Source organism: Oncorhynchus kisutch, linkage group LG9 (assembly GCF_002021735.2).
Source record: "Oncorhynchus kisutch isolate 150728-3 linkage group LG9, Okis_V2, whole genome shotgun sequence".
Lineage (NCBI taxonomy): Eukaryota > Metazoa > Chordata > Actinopteri > Salmoniformes > Salmonidae > Oncorhynchus > Oncorhynchus kisutch.
The window spans coordinates 13093360-13113692 of record NC_034182.2 but is presented as its reverse complement, the minus strand read 5'-3'; the positions used below and the strand labels follow the sequence as shown (position 1 = coordinate 13113692).

Here is a 20333-nt window from a genome sequence, read left to right as displayed (position 1 = left end):
AAATGGATAGCAACATGTCCTAAATGTCTCTAGGCCTTGATGCACAGAGGGTTCCAAACTTGTTCCAAACCACTGGTAAACCATACAGTAATGGAGCTTCCTCTGACCAAGCAGGAACATCCTTTTGTAGAACAATGTGTTCAAACCCCCCTGGGACTCAATCGAGCGCGAGCTCTAATAGGAACAGATATCCATTTTCTTCCTGCACCCTCATCTCATTTCCCTCCTTATTGCTTCAAGACTCCCTGGGAGAGAGGGTCGAAGAAAGGACAGACGGGTGAATTCAGCCAACCAGACTCGGGATGCTGCGAGCGCCGTGCCTGGATCTCCAACGCTATTGGCTGTTCTCTGGAGAGCGGAGGTAGTTCTGATATTAATGAGTGTTGAGCAGAAAGCACCATGTCTCTGTGACAGCTGATCGAGGGGGAGATGCGCCGTTAACCACCGTGGAAAAGGACACGGGGGATAGAGGCTCTTCTACCAACCAAACAGCTATCTCTGCTTGTGGACTTTCGTTTTTCTGATAGGGAACAACACTAGGAAGAAGGAAAATCTGGAGCTGGTCTCTCTCCAACTGTGTAAAAATAATAAGCCGCCGTCTAGGCTTGTCTGTTTTGCGCGCTCTCTCTCCTCCGTCTCTGGACCAGTGCGCTAGATGGGGTTATAGGGAATACTTATCGGTCGATGGGAGAAGATGACTATTGCGGGTGAGTCCCCCCTTTCCCCAATATTTTTTCTGTCATCTAGAGAGCAGATATGTGGGGCATATTCTATATCGCCACTATTGCAGTACGGATTTCCAAGAAGTTAACGGGAAATATCTGGTTTGCTGAAAGGCTTTGACGACACAGTAAATACTAGCATAACAAGAAAGGTGTTGCTAAGCTATATAAAACATTATGTATGAAAATGGTTATCGTTATGTTTTACTGCAAATGTAACAATCGGACATGCATGACAGCTTGGAAGGCTACTGATTGTTCTCGAACCTTCAGACGCAGGAAAGCTTTTGCGCAACTATGCAGAATGTGCTTTAGGATGGAAATGGATTATGAATGAAATCACACCAAAAAGATACGACGTCGAATATATATATTTTTGTAAAGCAGGTGGATTTCTGCATAAATGTATGCTATGATGCGGGTCCTGTTGCTGATGCATTTAGAAAGCGCGCACACAAGACACGTCTAGAAACTCTCAGAATGGTGGCTAACTCTCCCTCCCCTCTCGCTTTGCTCTCGGTTGAATCATCCTGTTGCAATCAAAGAGAACCCGTTCTCAGTAGCTACCTGCCACGAAAGCACTAATAGGCCTATCCCCGGGCTGCACGCAACACACACACACACACACACACACACACACACACACACACACACACACACACTCCTACGATGCATCGTGCATCAGATCCATAGGCTTCAACACCATATCTGCACGTTGCATCCGGAGCTTTTGCGTAATGACACTTGTCACGGCGAGGCATCTTATGTGCAGAGCATAGTCCACATTGAACACAATCACAGAACCACATATCCCCGGAGCCTGACCTCCTACACCTTGCAGGATTTGGAGAGAGAAGCAGCGAGTCTCTAATCCTTTAACTGCATTGGGGCGTTTCTCTCCCTCTCTCTCGTTCTCTCTCTCCAAACTATAACCTCTCCAACGCTCATGGAATATTCAAATGAGAAGTCAACATGTAAGGCTTACTATAATGTTTCCTGTATATGAGGCACAGTTGTCCATTGACAGTGTTTACCTTGTTGCTGTATCAGTGAAACAGTCTACCTTGTTGCTTCTGAAAGCTAATGCTGCTTATATTGAACATGGGCACAATGGGTCGAGAACCCATTGGTTAGGCTTCCAAACAGAAGCCCAACCAACAGCCATTCAATATGAAATGATATAGCATTGCTCAATGCTCACCATGAAATCTAACCACCCTTTTGTCATTGTAATTGGCCTCTGATGGAGACCATCTTCATCCTGTGGTGAGAAAATGGCAGACCAAACGGTGCTTGGCACGCCTATCCAAGGCCAACTCATCCTGGAGCTCTGTATAGCACAGTGTAGCACGGTAGCCTGTCTCCATGTAGCACCATTCACATTTAGCCTAGTCTACTGTACATTACATACAATACTGTTCACCTTAGATTTTGATGTCATCGGAGCTCTGTGTCTGTCTGTAGACGGGTTGGTTGTTTAGCAACAAGGGACAAACCAGACGGCGTTGGCTTAGACTGTTAACAACATTTAAACTGTATTTAGTCTCCAAATGTTTATTGGAAACATAAATGCATTTTCACAATGAGCACTTGTTGTTTCTCAAATATATCAATACCGTTGTTGGTTAGATCATAAGTGGATTTGAGCCATATTAGCATAGACATGACATCAGTCAAAACACCTCAAAACAAGACATGGTATCAATAACAAGATACAACAAGCTGAAACGAGCCACCTACAATTCCCCACACGGCAGCTTCTTGTCATTGTTGCTGGCTATCTGACCAGTAAGAGTCATAACAACACACATTGAATGCACGCGCATCATTTCTGTGATGCTGTCCGCAAACCCGTTTATATTCACCTTCTCTTTAAACAGGCATTTCTATTCACGTTACAGAGTTCAGCTGCAATGCTAGGTGTCTAGCCTGGGATTTGAAGAATCAGAGCCCTGAACATGCAACTACTTCTCCCTCTCAGGTGGGAATAACAATCGTCGAGTCAAATGGTGATTTCATTTAGTTCAAAATAGATCATTGCTTTTTACCCAATAACTCTTGCAGTAGAGTACAGTGTAAACAGGTCTATTGATCTTGTTAGGGCTACATTACATTGGGCCTATGTGAAACAGGATTTAAATAGGTTTTTCCTCATACAATAGCTGAATACAGTGATGAGTGCCAGTGTGTGGGTGTATGTATTTAGAGGAGAATTTACATGTAGCCCGAGTACAATTTTCCAGGCTATCTATCTATGAGGAGGAGCAAAGATGTGTGGGTTTAACTCTCAGTCCTATACTCAATGTCAAAATACACAGCGCCTAATTAATTGTTAGTTGCATAATGATGTATTACAAGAAGCCCCTGGTTTGATTCTGATACCTGAATACACAGCATGGAAACAGTGGTGCAGACAGACAGCTACAGGGAAGAGTTCAGAGCATTCAAGCATACAGTACAGTAAGCAGGCCTTCCATAGCTGATAGCCTTCTGTTTACAAACATATTTGGGTTGGGCACACATTAAGAAAAAGCAGGTATGAATTCAAAATCAAGGTATTGTTGTTTACCCGCATCAATGACATTTCAGCTTTTCTAATCTAGTCGGAAAATGTCGTTTCGAAATGAAGCGATACCCTTTTTATTCGTTGAAAGGTAACTCCTGAAGTCTCAGGGAATATAGATTTTAATCAGAGGGAGCATGGTAAGAGGGACATATGCAAATAGCCTTTTCAAATCGAGGAGAGACATCTGAGGATTGCTGCTGTGCTTTCGATCTGTCCCCGTAATATTCAAGATTAATATGTGTAGTCCTGGATACACTAATGAGAAGCTATTGCTTAGGAGTGACACGATACCGCTGAGACTGGATGGGCTAAAATCCAGGCAGTCGCGCAATCGTGAGCTACCCAGACAGAGTGATGGATGTATGGAGACGCGGACACATGCATCATGGGGCGGCAGGGTAGTCTAGTGGTTAGAGCGTTGGACTAGTAACCGGAAGGTTGCAAGTTCAAACTCCCGAGCTGACAAGGTACAAATCTGTCGTTCTGCCCCTGAACAGGCAGTTAACCCACTGTTCCTAGGCCGTCATTGAAAATAAGAATTTGTTCTTAACTGACTTGCCTAGTTAAATAAAGGTAAAAAATAAATCATAGACTTGCACACCCACCCAGACACACGCGTACAGTCGACATGCATGCACAATTACGCACACACAGACACATACACTCCCTTGGATAGTGAAGCTAAAATGTACAATGTTGCATCTGAGTTTGTAGAGTCACAAGCTTGATGTACTCATTGCGTTCAAGAAATACAGGAACAAATACTAAACTTTTCCTCTCTAGGTTTCTTCCTAGGTTTTGGCCTTTCTAGGGAGTTTTTCCTAGCCACCGTGCTTCTACACCTGCATTGCTTGCTGTTTGGGGTTTTAGGCTGGGTTTCTGTACAGCACTTTGAGATATCAGCTGATGTACGAAGGGCTATATAAATAAATTTGATTTGATTCACTACTTTGATACACCATAACCACTATGGCAGGTAGCCTAGTGGTTAGAGTATTGGGCCAGTAACCTGAAAGGTCAAAAATCTGTCGTTCTGCTCCTGAACAAGGCAGTTAACTAACTGTTCCCTGGTAGGCTGGCATTGTAAATAAAAACTTGTTCTTAACTGACGGACTTGCCTAGTAAAAAAAAGAGTGAATTTGTCCAAATACTTATGACCTTTTCACACGGGGGGGACTAACAACATAAAGTGCTTTAATTTCTCAATGGTAGGACAGATATGTATGAAAATACCCTCAAATTAAAGGTGACAGTCTATACTGTCGCCTCATATCAAACACTTGATTTCAAATCCAACATGCTGGAGTATATACCTTTGTAATTTGAGCTTGACTGTCCAAATATATACGGAGGGGTGTACATGTGCACCGTACCCAACATCAGTAAAGACATACCTCTACCGAGCCCATGGACATACATGATGTAGCAAACCATTTTGCATTTCCAGGTGCCAATTCTTTTCTTTAACTAAGCCAGTTAAAGAACAAATTCTTATTTAAGACAACGGGCCTACCCCGGACAAGTGCTAGGCCAATTGTGCACCGCTTTATGGGATTCCCAATCACAGCTTGATGTGATACAGCCTGGATTTAAACCAGGTACTGTAGTGCCACCTCTTGCACTGAGATGCCTAAGACCACTGCGCCACTCAGGAGCCCCAGGCCTGTTCAGGCCTCTTCTGAGCCAAGGTGAATGGAAACAGTAGGTACCCTAGAATACCTTATAATGTTTTTTATTCAACATTCATTTAACTAAGCAAGTCAAAGCTAAGTCTAAGCTAATTCTTATTTACAGCGAAGGCCTACACAGCCTATCAGAGCCATAAAATCATAGTAAAGAAGACCGGGCTGGAATTAAATTCATTTCAGTGGTGTATAAAGATTGATTCTGTCTGCTGAAGGAAACCTCGTCCCTGCAGACTCATGGCCTCTTGACCAGATAGATATATTATTCATATAAATATAGATAGCTGTGCATCTATCTCCAAGGGAGGAAACACCTGCAGATTCAATTTCCTTCTGACTTTGAGTTAAATCTCGGTCTCCTTTCATTCTGGCTAACAACTACTAGGAGAATAATGTAGATGAGTGACAGTGTCACGGTCTTCCTCCTCTTCATCTGAAGAGGAGAGGCGAGAAGGATCAGAGGACCAAAATGCGGCGTGGTATATGTTCAATTTTAATAAAGAGAACACTGAACACTGCAACACTATACAAAAACAATAAACCAATGACGACCGTGGAGCTACAAATGAGACCTGTGCTGACACAAGCCACTAACATAGACAATCACCCACAAACAAACAGTGCAACCCAGGCTACCTAAGTATGATTCTCAATCAGAGACAACTAATGACACCTGCCTCTGATTGAGAACCATACTAGGCCGAAACATAGAAATCCCCAAATCATAGAAAATCAAACATAGACTGCCCACCCAACTCACGCCCTGACCATACTAAATAAATACAAAACAAAGGAAATAAAGGTCAGAACGTGACAGTACCCCCCCCCCCCCCCCAAAGGTGCGGACTCCGGCCGCAAAACCTTAACCTATAGGGGAGGGTCTGGGTGGGCGTCTGTCCGCGGTGGCGGCTCTGGCGCGGGACGCAGACCCCACTTCACCATTGTCTTAGTCCGCCTCATTGTCCGCCTCCGTGGCTTCCTAACCATGGCAACCCTTCTCAATGGACAGAGGGGCAGCTCGGGACAGAGGGGCGGCAGCTCGGGACAGAGCGGCGGCAGCTCGGGACAGAGGGGCGGCAGCTCGGGACAGAGGGGCGGAAGCTCGGGACAGAGGGGCGGAAGCTCGGGACAGAGGGGCGGAAGCTCTGGGCTGAGGGGCTCTGGCGCCTCTGGGCTGAGGGGCTCTGGCGCCTCAAACTCCGGCAGCAGCGCCGGACAGGCGGGAGACTCCGGCAGCAGCGCCGGACAGGCGGGAGACTCCGGCAGCAGCGCCGGACAGGCGGGAGACTCCGGCAGCAGCGCCGGACAGGCGGGAGACTCTGGCAGCAGTGCCGGACAGACAGGACCACCTGCAGGGAGGAGACAGAGAGAGAGAGGGAGACCTTCAGGAGGCTTGGTGTTAGGAGGAGGCACCTGAAGGACCGGGCTGTGGGGGAGCACTGGAGCTCTGGTGCGCAACCTTGGCACCACTTCCCCAGGCTGGACAACTACTCTAGCCCGGACCCTCCAGAGTGCAGGCACAGGTTTAACCGGGCTGTGGGTAAGCACGGGAGATCTAGTGCTTACTACGTGCACCTCTCCCTTAGGCTCCACTCCCACATTTGCCCGGCACGAGCCGAGCGCAGGCAGAGGACGCACTGCACCCTCCCAGCACCCCGGAGACACAGCACGCAGAGCCGGCGCAGGATACCCTGGACCAAAACTGCGTAGCGGCGACCAGACCCGCTGAGCAGGCACCATACGCCCTGGCTCGATGCCCGCACTCACATGACACTCTCGGGGGGCTGTCCTATAGCGCACCGGGCTATGGACACGTACTGGCGACACCGTGCGCTTAACCGCATAACACGGTGCCTGACCAGTAACGCACTGCTTATAATAAGCACGAGGAGTGAGCTCAGGTCTGCTACCTGGCTTAGCTCCACACCTCGTGTGCCCCCCCGAAAAATGTTTTGGGGCTGCCTCTCGTACATGTCGCACTGCCGTGCTGCCTCCTCATATCGCCGCCGCTCAGCTTTCGCTGCCTCCAGCTCTGCTTTGGGGTGGCGATATTCCCCAGCCTGTGCCCAGGGTCCCTCTCCGTTCAGTATCTCCTCCCATGTCCAGGAGTCCTGTGATGCTGGCCGCTGTTGTTGCTGCTGCTGCTGCTGTCGTCGCTGTCTTTTACCACCCCTCTTGGTCCTTGGTTGGTGGGTGATTCTGTCAATGTTAGGGGCTTGTGTCAGCACTGGTCTCATTTGTAGCTTCACGGTCGTCATTGGTTTATTGTTTTTGTATAGTGTTGCAGTGTTCAGTGTTTTCTTTATTAAAATTCACCATGAACACATACCACGCCGCATTTTGGTCCTCTGATCCTTCTCGCCTCTCCTCTTCAGATGAAGAGGAGGAAGACCGTGACAGACAGGGAGAGTACGGTTATCTATTAGGGAGATAAATAAGTGTTTGGCGTGTTCGCCGTGCTTTTGAACTTATCGATGGCTGATTTAGCGCGATTATAAAAGGATGCCTTATTCTGTCATTCAGATGGGCTAACGTTCTCGTGCACGTGTGGTTATACACGTGCATGTGTGTGTGTGTGTGTGTGTGTGTGTGTGTGTGTGTGTGTGCCTGCCTTTGCATGCATGCATGTCTCCGTTCGTGTGTGGTCTGTAGTTGCCAACAAAAAATGTTTGTGTGCATATGATTTTGTATGTGTGTTCTCTTGTTCTCCCTTACTCAGCCCAAGGGCACTGGCTGTAGAGCGAGAGAGGCATGCGGCTGAGCTAGGCTGAGCTCAGACCTGGGGTGTCCTGTGGTTAATTTGGAACATTGATTCCGCATTAACTGTTGACTCGCTGCTGATTTGCGGCCATGCAAGAGCAGGTATAAGGGGAAACGTTTTCCCCTTTTCACACCACCACACAAAACTTAATTATGCACACACACTGCATAGTAGACAGCGTTTAATGGACTCTCCCCTTACCTTAGAAAACAACGTGTAATGGCAAATCAATGAGTTGAAGGGCAGGGGAAGGGACAGGAGACTCACAAAGCCACCCACCAAGCGGCTTATCCATGCAGCACTTAGCCAGCCAGGCAGACAGACATGGAGAACGGGAGGGAATCAGGGGCAGGGGGGGGAGACACATTAACTTTCCTCTATTGGAGATAATGATGCTAATGGGTTGAATGGAGAAGAGGGAAGGAGTGGAGATGGAGAGGAGAGGAACCCACTATAGGGGTTGGTTTCATCTGGGGAAGAGAAGAATGAAAGAAAGCAGGATGAGAAGAGAGAAGGAAGTGGGCAATATAGAGAAAGGCAAGAGCAGGTGAGAGAAAGAGAGAGGGAGAGAGAGAGAGGAGGGGGGAGAAGAAACGCGGGAAGTAGGATGAGAAGAGAGAAGGGAGATATTAGAGAGAGCGAGCGAGGAGAGGAAGAGAGAGAGAGAGGAGGGGTGAAGAGAGAGCCTTTGATGATTATAACCAATGGATCAGAATTCCTGTGAACCATTTCTTAAATACACAGGCCATTTCTCCTGCAAAAAAAGAGGCAATTCCTCTGATGCCCTACTTTGCAATTACGTATGACCTTTATGTCGGGGAAACAGTTTTAGCCCTGCCAGGGTAGTGTCTACCTTTCAGCAGATACTATACTTCCTTGTTACTGGCTAAACGGTATAGGCTACATAATCACATCCCTGAGGGCCAGTATGTTCCCTTTCAACACCGACGATAGATGCAGCGCATCCATTGTTTCCTTCTGGGAATCTACTGTACATTCAGGGAGTTTTTCTAACCCGTGATCAGAATAGAATGTGATGTTTATTTCATACGTAAGACAGTACCTTTCATTTCTTACAACATATCAACTAGCGACTGCACACTACCAAAATAATGATCTCAATACTCCTTGCCTCTCGACCCCAGCCTAATTTACCCCAACTTAATGTCAGTACAGAACATTTTGTTAATGTACTGCAACATCCCCTTTCTACCTCCATACTTATAAATACTGTAGATTGGCATAAACAAGTGACGGGTACATGTTCCAAAGTAATCATCTCCAGACCCCCCCCCCCCCCCCCTCATCTCCACTTGACCCCACACGACCTCCGCAGGCTAGGGTTTAGAATTCACTTCAAACATGCAGCTAGCTACCAAGCTAACAGTGCAGGCTGGCTGCTTGATGATGAGATGAGCCACAGCGGCATGAGTCAGGAGGAGCCCAGCTCTCTGCTCGTCTGAACTGAATTCTTCCTCTGCTCTATGTTCGCGACATACTTCCGTTCTGAGACTGCCATCGTTGAAGTCGCTTGTGGTGACGTGAGAACGAGGGTTGTTGTACAAAACAAAGTCATCATTAATTGGATAATCTCTAACCAATCAGAGTATCAAAGCCAATGACGAATAAAAACATTTTTAAATGCCGCTTTACCCATATGGGTTCTGGCTCTGGTCCAACTCAGCGGTTTCTAGGGCCCATCAAAACGGTTGTCAGAATCAGAACATGTGTTTTTGTGTTCTAGAATTCATTGGGAATGTACTCTGGAGAGGAAGCTATCGCCTGTTGGCATGGTGTAGTGCAACGGTCACCAAGGCATTTGACAAGGCAATCCTAATCGATCACCAAACTTTTCTGTAAAAAACTACAACGATAAAGCCTTGCATGCCTACATTTTGTGTTCGTCTCACGCTGTTGTCGGGCGGTGCACTTGATTCAGCCGCCCCAGGGCCCTCGCGACTAGATATGCATCTAGTCCCCTCATTTGAAGGTGTCATAAATATTTGGACAAATGTATTTATAGTGTATTACATTTAGTCAAAAGTTTAGTATTTGGTACCCATTTGTGGACTAGATACATGAAGGGATTTCATTTCTAAACGATCAAAGAGATATGTATGAAGATACCCTAAAATAAAAGGTGACATTATGTACTGCCCCCTCATATAAAACATTTGATCTCAAATCCAAAATGCAGGAGCGAAGAGCCAAATGAAAAGTTTTAGTACATAGGGGAGTATATGTGCCACTGGCCTGGACACATTGGAAGCAGTAGGGACAAATCCAGATTTATATTTCTCTCTCCCTTTGCCGTATCGTTCTGTTGATGCTGCACTGCATCAGGACTCTGATTAGGAGCATCCATCTTATAATTCCATTTGGCTTCGGTATTAACCGCATTCCTCTTTGTCTGAGAACCGCAGGCGTTATGCAAGTTATTGCCACTTAACGCCAAACAAGCTCCAGTTTTCCCTCCTCCCCTCTTTGTTCCTTGGAACTCTTGTTTTCACCTAAGCTTAAATGGGTTATGGCTGATTTCCCTCATCTGTCTTGTGCTAAGGTTTTTAATGCCATTACGACTTCCTCGGGTCACTGGAGGTTAATGTGATGGTATTGATACCCTGGCAGTCATTTTTTTTCCTAGATATTTTCTCCATTGCTTCCTGTTGACTACTGGTAATTGAACAGTGTATTGTGGGGGAAATGAACTGTATTGTGGGGGAAATTAACTCATTTTGAACGGGGGAAAACCCAGCTTGACCTGATTTCACACTGACATGTTAGTACAGTGCAGTAAACTCTTGAATCCTGGACTAGGCACAGTAGTTAAGTGTACGAGCCCTTTGCCACATATGCTATTGCAGGCTATACTGTTTGTAGTTTACAGTAGCTAGAGTACATTGGCTTGCGAAAGTATTCACCCCCTTGGCATTTTTCCTACTTTGTTGCCTTACAACCTGGAATTAAAATAGATTTTTGGGGGGTTGGTTTCATTTGATTTAAACAACATACCGACCACTTTGAAGATGCAAAAATATGTTTCATTGTGAAACAAACAAGAAATAGGACCAAAAAAAAACAGAAAACTTGAGCGTGCATAACTATTCACCCCCCCCAAAGTCAATACTTTGTAGAGCCACCTTTTGCAGCAATTACAACTCTCTTGGGGTCTCTTGGGGTATGTCTCTATAAGCTTGGCACATTTAGCCACTGGGATTTTTGCCCATTCTTTAAGGCAAAACTGCTCCAGCTCCTTCAAGTTGGATGGGTTCCACTGATGTACAGCAATATTTAAGTCATACCACAGATTCTCAATTGGATTGAGGTATGGGCTTTGACTAGGCCATTCCAATACATTTAAATGTTTCCCCTTAAACCATTCAAGTGTTGCTTTAGCAGTATGTTTAGGATCACTGCTGAAGGTGAACCTCCATCCCAGTCTCAAATCTCTGGAAGACTGAAACAGGTTTCCCTCAAGAATTTCCCTGTATTTAGCGCGATCCCTCATTTCTTCAATTCTAACCAGTTTCATAGTCCCTGCCGATGAAAAACATCCACACAGCATGATGCTGCCACCATGCTTCACTGTGGGGATGATGTTCTCAGGGTGATGAGAGGTGTTGGGTTTGCGCCACACATAGCGTTTTCCTTGATGGCCAAAAAGCTCAATTTTAGTCTCATCTGACCAGAGTACCTTCTTCAATATGTTTGGGGAGTCTCCCACATGCCTTTTGGCGAACACCAAACATGTTTGCTTTTTTTTCTGGACCAGCCCAGCTCCAATATCGGAGCTGCAAAGCTCCAATATCCGCTGTGGAGCTTTGCAGCTCCTTTAGGGTTATCTTTGGTCTCTCTGATTAATGCCGTCCTTGCCGGGTCCGTGAGTTTTGGTGGGCGTTTTGGCAAGTTTGTTGTGGTGACATATTCTTTCAAATTTGTAATAATAAAATCAAAATCAAATCAAATCAAATCAGGTGTATATATACTGAGATCATGTGACAGATCATGTGACACTTAAATAAAGTCCACCTGTGTGCAATCTAACTAATTATGTGACTTCTGAATGTAATTGGTTGCACCAGATCTTATTTAGGGGATTCATAGCAAAGGGGGTGGATACATATGCACGCACCACTTTTCCGTTGTTTTTTTTTTTCACTTCACCAATTTGGACTATTTTGTCCATGTCCATTACATGAAATCCAAATAAAAATCTATTTAAAATACAGATTGTAATGCAACAAAATAGGAAAAATGCCAAGGGGTTGAATACTTTTGCAAGGCACTGTATATTCTTACCTTACACACTGCGTGGTGTAGTATTTACAACATGTTTACTTTTTCACGTTTGGATTATAAGGCTAGGAGACTGAATACCTCTGAATAGGCTATTTAAACCTAGCGATGGATTTCATATCATCATATCTTTTACACTATTGTCTTATGAAACTGGCAGTGTCCTAAACATTTAAAATACTCTAGCCTAGCTTGAAAGTTCTGTCGGTGTCACCTCCAATTCCCCATTTCTCTGTCCCCAGACTAATGTCCCTTAATGTTCTGTTGAATAGTAGAGCAGCCGAGCACGGAGACAGTCTCCTCACCGTTGGGTCATGAATGAAACATTAATAAGTGAACTTACTTAACGTTGTTAAGTTACAGACATAATGTTGAAGTAATTCATGTATTTAGGTGATAATATGAAAGTGGTCACCATCAGCATAAAAGCAGAGGGCATTGGAGTTGAATTAGGTTCAGTTCATAAGAGCTGTCTTTAAATGTTTAAGCTTATTGTTGATGAAACAGTATGACAAAAGAGCACATCACCAATAATGGCAATCTCTCGACATTCTTTGGGATGTTTCAATTCATTTATTAAGTAGGATGCTCAATGCACACTCATTCAACAGAAAATCTGGCATCCCTAAAGTGCTGGTCCTTAACCTTGTCCAAAAGTGAAGGATAAAAACCTTTATGATCTATGATTATATGTGGAGGTAATGCAACAGTGCTGCAGCGTGTGTAATAATTCTAACCCTCTTGTCATTACACAACGGGAGAGGCTAAGAAAATATTATGCATGGTGTGAACGCAACCAGGAATAAATTGTAGGGCAAAACATCCATTTTCATGAATCAAGTTGTGATTATCATAACTCAGATTTACTCACACGTGAGTAAGTATTGAGCAACGCTGTTATGTTATCCAGGTGCACCACGCCATTTGAGTCAACAACTAACCTCAATACAATCATACACTGTGTAGGAGGGATTTTAAGCACGGACATTAAATGGATATGAAAATAGCCCTTTGTTCCATTGTACAATCAACACCTCGGTACTGTAGGCTACCTTGCTAACCGTTCCGACATTCGGATTCCATATCACCTTGCCAAATCTGAAGGAATCCAGGAAGAAGGTAATGCTCCATTTAATATAATGTGCGGCAGCTCTTTTTTCTTCTTATTTTTTTTTTACAGACCCCTGATTCCTCGTTCAGGCTGCTACCGGTATTTTCCAGCCTCCATTTTGTGACCGCTGTGAAGGGGCCCCGTTGGCTCACAAAGATATTGATCACCCAATGGAAGTCATATCCAAATAATGTCTCATTTAGCCAATTAGCAGGCAGGGTGGGTGATTAACAGCATAACAAGGCACCAGACCCTAAGGGACCGACAACGGCTACCCACTGTGATGGAACATGCGGAGGATGCAATAACGTTTAGCCCAAACACATTAAGGTGTCTCTAATTGTGATTAGTAAACACAGGAACAAGAGTAAGCAGGGTGTAAGAACCGAAACACCATAGAAGAAAATTACAGTTTTAAGAGAAAGGAAGGTCCTGTGTTCTTTCCCCTGTGAATATTAAGCACAGAGCTATACAATGAGAGTCAATGCTCCCTGAGGGAAAGAGAGGGTAACCATGTTTTTCAGAATGCTCTGGGTATTCCACTTATTAAAGTGCCAGGTGATTTGAAAAAGAATACCCCACACCCTCTCTGGTCGCTTTCTCTCGCTCTCTCTCTCCCTCCCTACCTCATCCCAAACCACATTCTCAGCCACTCCAACAGTGACTTGAGAAATGAACTCTTGGCCTGTTTTGCCATTGGGGCTGACTGCAGTGTTTTTGTAGCACCGTTCGGACTTTCTCATCTCCGTCGTCGTCTCGGAGCACTGGGGTGGAAACAGAAATGAGGATGATGGAATGTCTCCGGTGCAGTGCACCCCTCCTCTCTCTCTTTCTCCCGTTCCCTTTTTCTTCTCTCCGTCGTGTGGCTCTGTCTGGCGTTTTGTTGCTCTGCAGCCCAGGTTATGACAAGCACCGTCAAACCCATCCGTTCAGTGAAAAGTGTTTCTGTATGACAAATGATAAAGAGCAGCAGCCTAACTGTAGAAAGGTGAGCATAGAGAGGAAACAGAAACGCAGCAAGAGTACATGCTGATAAACAGTCATTTTGTGTTCATGAGTACTTTTAAATGAAAATGTAACTTTTTACTTAATTTGTTTAAAAAAAATCGGTTTCCCATACATATTTTCCCTGGTGATATACATTTTGTATAGAAAAGTATGTGCACACCCCTTCAAATTAGTGGCACTGTTAAAGGATGCCACCTTTCCAACAAGTCAGTTCGGCAAATTTCTGCCCTGCTACAGCTGCCCCGGTCAACTGTAAGTGCTGTTATTATGAAGTGGAAACGTCTAGGAGCAACAACGGCTCAGCCGCGATGTGGTAGGTCACACAAGCTCACAGAACGGGACCGCCGAGTGCTGAAGCACGTAGCGCGTAAAGTAATCTGTTCTCAGTTGCAGCACTCACTACCGAGTTCCAAACTGCCTCTGGAAGCAACGTCAGCACAATAACTGTTTGTCGGAAGCTTCATGAAATGGGTTTCCATGGCCAAGCAGCCGTGCACAAGCCTAAGATCACCATGCTCAATGCCAAGCGTTGGCTGGAGTGGTGTAAAGCTTGCCGCTGTTGGACTCTGGAGCAGTGGAAACACGTTCTCTGGATTGATGAATCAATCATCACCATCTGCCAGTCCGGTGGACAAATCTGGGTTTGGCGGTTGCCAGGAGAACGCTACCTGCCCCAATGCATAGTGCCAACTGTAAAGTTTGGCGGAGGAGGAATAATGGTCTGCGGCTGTTTTCATGGTTCGGGCTATGCCCCTTAGTTCCAGTGAAGGGAAGTCTTAACGCTACAGCATACAATGACATTGTAGACAATTCTGTGCTTCCAACTTTGTGGCAACAGTTTGGGGAAGGCTCTTTCCTGTTTCAGCATGACAATTCCCCCGTGCACAAAGCGAGGTCCATACAGAAATGGTTTGTAGAGATTGGTGTGGAAGAACTTGACTGGCTTGCACAGAGCCCTGACCTCAACCCCATCGCACTCGCAGACTGCGAGCTAGGCCTAATCGCCCAATATCAGTGGTAGTTAGCAACTTTTTTTCAAAATGCAAGCTGAGACATAAAAAATGGTATCCACGAGTTCATCTGACTCTGGGGAAGGAGATAAAGGGCTTCATTGCCAAAATCCTAAAGTATCCCTTTAAGCCTATGCAATCTGCCATTTAAGAATTTAATAAATACTTCTCGCTTTAACTCTAAAGGCACTATCCTCCTATATTTATCCTTTCATGCCATATCAGGAGGGCACAGAGATGCCCCCAAATTATATGAAATAGGTCAAGCAGATCTAAATCCATGCTGATGTGTCTTGAAGGGCCGTGCAATGTAAATGTCAACATGCATCCTTGTGCCTCAACAACAAATGTCAATATGTCTAAATCCCCTTTGTATGATGCACCCAGGTTTTCTGTCAATGTATTCACATTCCCCTCTCTTCTTTTACAGGTGGGAATGGACTCATTTGACGATGCCGGCAGCTAGTAACAACATCGAGAGATGGATGTGATTCATCTTCAAAAGAAAGCAGAGCGTTAATGGAGGCTAACCCAGATGTGTTTAGCAGGACTGTAGCTTCCTGAGGTATATGTTCATTGTTATCTACTTGGGCCTGTATGACTGAAGTCTTGACTCCAACCCTTACGTCCAGGAGGGAAAATTGAGCGGTTGGACGCCAGTACAACCACAGCAAAACAAAAGCCCCCTGGGAAACCCTCCCTACCAGTGGGGGGTAGTCAGTCGCTATAGCAACAGTAACAAATTATTCATTATTTGTGAAGTTAACAGCTCAGACCACTTAATCTACAAAGACCAATTACTTACTGGAGGGAATCGGGCCAATATGAAGGACGTGTCATTTGTAGATTGTTTCTTCGTGGGCCTTGCCATGACTGCCTTTGTTCTGGCCTCTGAGGAGAGAGTCGATTGCCCTCAGCTATGTGTGTGTGAGATCAGACCCTGGTTCTCTCCCAGCTCCGTGTACATGGAGGCCCCAATTGTTGACTGTAATGACTTGGGACTTTTTACTCTGTCTGGGAGATTACCAACGGACACACAAGTGCTATTGCTGCAGACCAACAACATTGCAAAGATTGAGAGACCTTTGGATTACCTGGCCAACATCACAGAGATTGACTTGTCGCAAAACAACTTATCCTCAATGAGTGACATCCACCTCGGGCGGCTGCCTCAGCTGCTGTCCTTGCACATGGAGGAGAACTGGATACGCCAGCTGCCAGATAGCTGTCTGGCAGAGCTGGCCAACCTTCAGGAGCTTTACATGAACCACAACCTGATCTCCTCCATCTCCCCCACGGCGTTCCAGGGTCTCCACAACCTCCTCCGGCTCCACCTCAACTCCAACAAGCTGCAGATTATCAGTAGTGAGTGGTTCGACACCATACCCAATCTGGAAATACTCATGATTGGGGAGAATCCGATCACCTCCGTTCAAGACATGAACTTCAAGCCACTTCGTAATCTCCGAAGTCTAGTTCTGACCAGGATGAACCTATCGCAGTTACCCGACGGCGCTCTATCTGGCCTCGACAACTTGGAGAGCATCTCGTTCTACGACAACACCTTCCCCGAAGTTCCCCACGCAGCTCTGAGGAACTTAAAGAACCTCAAGTTTCTGGATCTAAACAAGAATCCCATAGGGAGGATACAGCGTGGAGATTTTGCAGACATGCTCCACCTCAAAGAGCTGGGCATTAACAGCATGCCGGAACTGGTCTCTATCGACAGCTTCGCCCTCAACAACCTCCCCGAACTGACTAAGATCGAGGCCACCAATAACCCCAGGCTCTCTTACATCCATCCCAATGCTTTCTACAAACTGCCCAGGCTGGAGACATTGATGCTGAATGGGAACGCGCTCAGCGCCCTGCACAGGATTACCGTGGAGTCCCTCCCCAACCTGCGGGAGGTGAGCATGCACAGCAACCCCATCCGCTGCGACTGTGTGGTCCGCTGGATGAACATGAACAAGACCAACATACGCTTCATGGAACCGGATTCACTCTTCTGCGTCGAGCCTCCCGAGTACGAGGGCCAGCATGTCCGGCAGGTCCACTTCAGGGAGATGACAGAGATCTGTCTGCCTCTCATCTCTCCTGAGAGCATGCCCGGGCACGTCAGCGTCGACAACGGGAGTTCTGTATCGCTCCACTGCCGGGCCTTTGCCGAACCCGAACCGGACATCTACTGGATCACACCTTCTGGTACCAGGGTCCTGCCCAATACCGTTTCAGATAAATACTACATGCACTCAGAGGGAACGTTTGACATCTACGATGTAACAGAGAACGAGGCTGGACTGTACACCTGCGTTGCCCACAATCTGGTCGGCGCAGACCTAAAGTCAGTCTCGGTGGAGGTGGATGGATACTTCCCCCGACCTGCCAACGGCTCTTTGGACGTCAACATCAAATCAGTGCAGTCCAATTCGGTCCTGGTGGCCTGGAAAGCCGCCCATGGTGGTCTGGCTCCTAACATAAAGTGGTACAAGGCTTCCGACCCCAACCACCCGACCATGGCATTCACGGCACGCGTACCGTCTGATGTGAAAGTGTACAATCTCACACATCTGACTCCTGCCACCCAGTACAAGGTGTGTGTGGACATCCGCGGCATCCTCTACAAACACGACACCAAATGTGTCAATGTCACCACAAAGGGATTAGAGCTGGCGGCCAAGGACACTGAAAAGTGGCATGCTGCAGTAATTGCTGTCTTTGGTGTGCTTCTCGCTGTGATTTCAGTGGCCTGTCTGCTTATTTATGTGTCTCTGAGGAACCACCACCTTTGTGGGGATTTAAGGAAATGCCACTCCAAAGTGTCTTTGACGCAGGTGGCCGGCCTGCACTCTCCTTTTACGAGGCTGTGGGTCTCAGGGAACGGACTGCCAACTGCAGTGGAAGTGAAACCCACAGTCATAAATGTATCTGACAATGCCTTTTAAAGAACTAAACCCCCGGTGGAGCTTACCACACAATCGCAAAGAATGGACAAAGCGTACAAAAAGGAGAAACCTGCAGTAACTGTTTAAAAATGTGCATCGGCTTCCTTTTAGCTTTGACTCTGACATTCTGGAAAAATATACACCACCATTGAATTGAGGAGTAACCGGTAGGAGGGGGACAGACCACTCTCTTGGTTACAACATAGTATCTGATGTGGCGGCTTTATAACAATTCAATTGCTTTATCAAGCTAACATCACCAGGGAGATCGTTTTCCCTGCTAAAACACAAAGTTCGACATCCCTGGGTTCTTCACAGAGTACAGATAGAATAAGAGAATATGATGACGATGGTGTTCTGTCTCTTGTAATTGACTGTTAAATGTGTTAAGAATAGTGGAACTGTCCTTGTGGTCCCCAAGCAATAGCGTCTGTGCTGTACAACATCCATAAGTGAGATAGAGATGACAACTGTCTATAACGGAGGAATTATGTAGTAGAATAGACAATAATAATGACTATGGTGTAAAAATGTTGATGAATATTACCCTTTTTCTATTTAGAAAGAGAGGATTTTTGTTTTTTCATTGATAAATTGTTATATATTCTATCTGCTAATGTAAACATAAATCCTCTGGTGTAATATCTGGACAGTAAACTGGTGTGATATTAATAATGACAGAAACAAATGACTCTCATTAATAACAACATCATTATGCTAAATACAATTATACTGCATATGGGTACAGTATATAGATAGGGTGTTAAAGAAATGGTTGTTTGCAAGTGTTCGAAGAAGGATCTAAGAATCTTGACAAAGGCAGACCTTGAGTTGATGGTGAGTTCATGGTCTGAATGTGATTGTCTGTCCTGACATCTCCCAGAGAGTAATGATTGTGGTTTCCCCACTGGGCAAAAACTGGTTAAATCAACATTGTTTCCACATAATTTCAACAACAACAACCCCCCCCCCCCAGCTTTCAACCTAAATCCAATGACATGGTGGAATTTGTTGTTGATTTCACGTTGAATTCAAGTTGCCAACTCAACCAAATGAAAATCAAAACTAGACGTTGAACTGACGTCTGTGCTCAGTGGGTTGTTATGCCCCGGTAAGTGCCTACCACAAGAACTACACAAGAAGTACACAGGAAGTACACAAGAACTACTACAGAGAAATAACAACAAGGCCATGTCATATCTGCAGACTCACAAGCTAATCTCAAGTACTTTTAGTGAAAATACATTCTTAGTATTTTGGGCATATAAACATTTTAAAAACGTTGTGTTCTTGCTTTGGGTGTAAAGTTATAAAAGCCATTTTTATATTGACTGTACTGTCTGTGATATCTGGGCACAACTGGGACTGAGATAAGAATCTGTGCTGAGGAAAAAAAAATGTAATAAACATCAACGTTTCTTTGCAATCATAGGGTTAGTCCCTCTCTCCCCTTTCTTCAGAGTGCTGAAAGAATTTTATTATCTCACTACATGACAATCATCACATTTGATGAAAACACTATACAACCTTTTGTGTTCCTGACCTTTATATTGCCAGGAAACCTTGATAATGATCACCCAGCATTTCATATAAGAGCAAAAATGCCTGTTGTAACACAATGTGAATATACTGTATCTTACGAGTTTGTATGTATTTTAGCCTACATTGTTATTCCCAGATACAACCCAATACAGCCTCATTAACTGGCTCATTAGGAACATGTTCATTCTTTATACAGAGGTCCGTGGTCTGAACAAACCCAGCAAAGTCAGTGTCACAGTCATGTAGAGCGGAAAGACACAATGTCCCAATGACAACGCTCTGCAAGGGAAGTCAGCCGGTTAAAGCTCGCTCCAAAGCAGTCGGAATCGGAAAATCGCATTATATTTGTTTCATTGAGCATCCGATGCTGGAGTCCCGAACATAAAAATACCAGACATGATGAATGTCTGTCAGGGACCGAGTGACATGGAGGATTTATCAGACAGGACCTGCCTCATACATCACTGCAGCCTTCAGCACCATGGACAGGGCTTTTAGAGCTCAGCCATTTGTCACAGACAAAGGGAGCTAAAATATGAGCAGAGCCCCTCCGCTCAGGTAGTGGCTCAGGTCAGACTGAGCTGAACGTTGCCAGTCTGCCCGAGTCTGACGCACACAGAGGCACACACAGACTGTACATACACTACCGTTGAAAAGTTTGCAGTCACTTAGAAATGTCCTTGTTTT

At 45.4% G+C, this 20333-nt stretch overlaps 1 protein-coding gene across 1 annotated transcript; it reads left to right on the top strand.

Annotated features, from left to right (window-relative positions):
* Window positions 1–372: 372 nt before the first annotated feature.
* Window positions 373–19535, top strand: LOC109896764 (leucine-rich repeat neuronal protein 3-like). The gene is made up of 2 exons (XM_020491096.2): window positions 373–707; window positions 15590–19535. The coding sequence occupies exon 2, from the start codon at window positions 15984–15986 to the stop codon at window positions 18102–18104; it is 2121 nt and encodes a 706-aa protein (XP_020346685.1). The 5' UTR covers window positions 373–707; window positions 15590–15983; the 3' UTR covers window positions 18105–19535.
* The last annotated feature ends 798 nt before the right edge of the window (window positions 19536–20333 follow it).

What these genes read in the sequence shown, in the direction of transcription:
- LOC109896764 (XM_020491096.2), top strand. Translation starts at nt 15,984, where the DNA reads ATGAAGGACGTGTCATTTGTAGATTGTTTCTTCGTGGGCCTTGCCATG.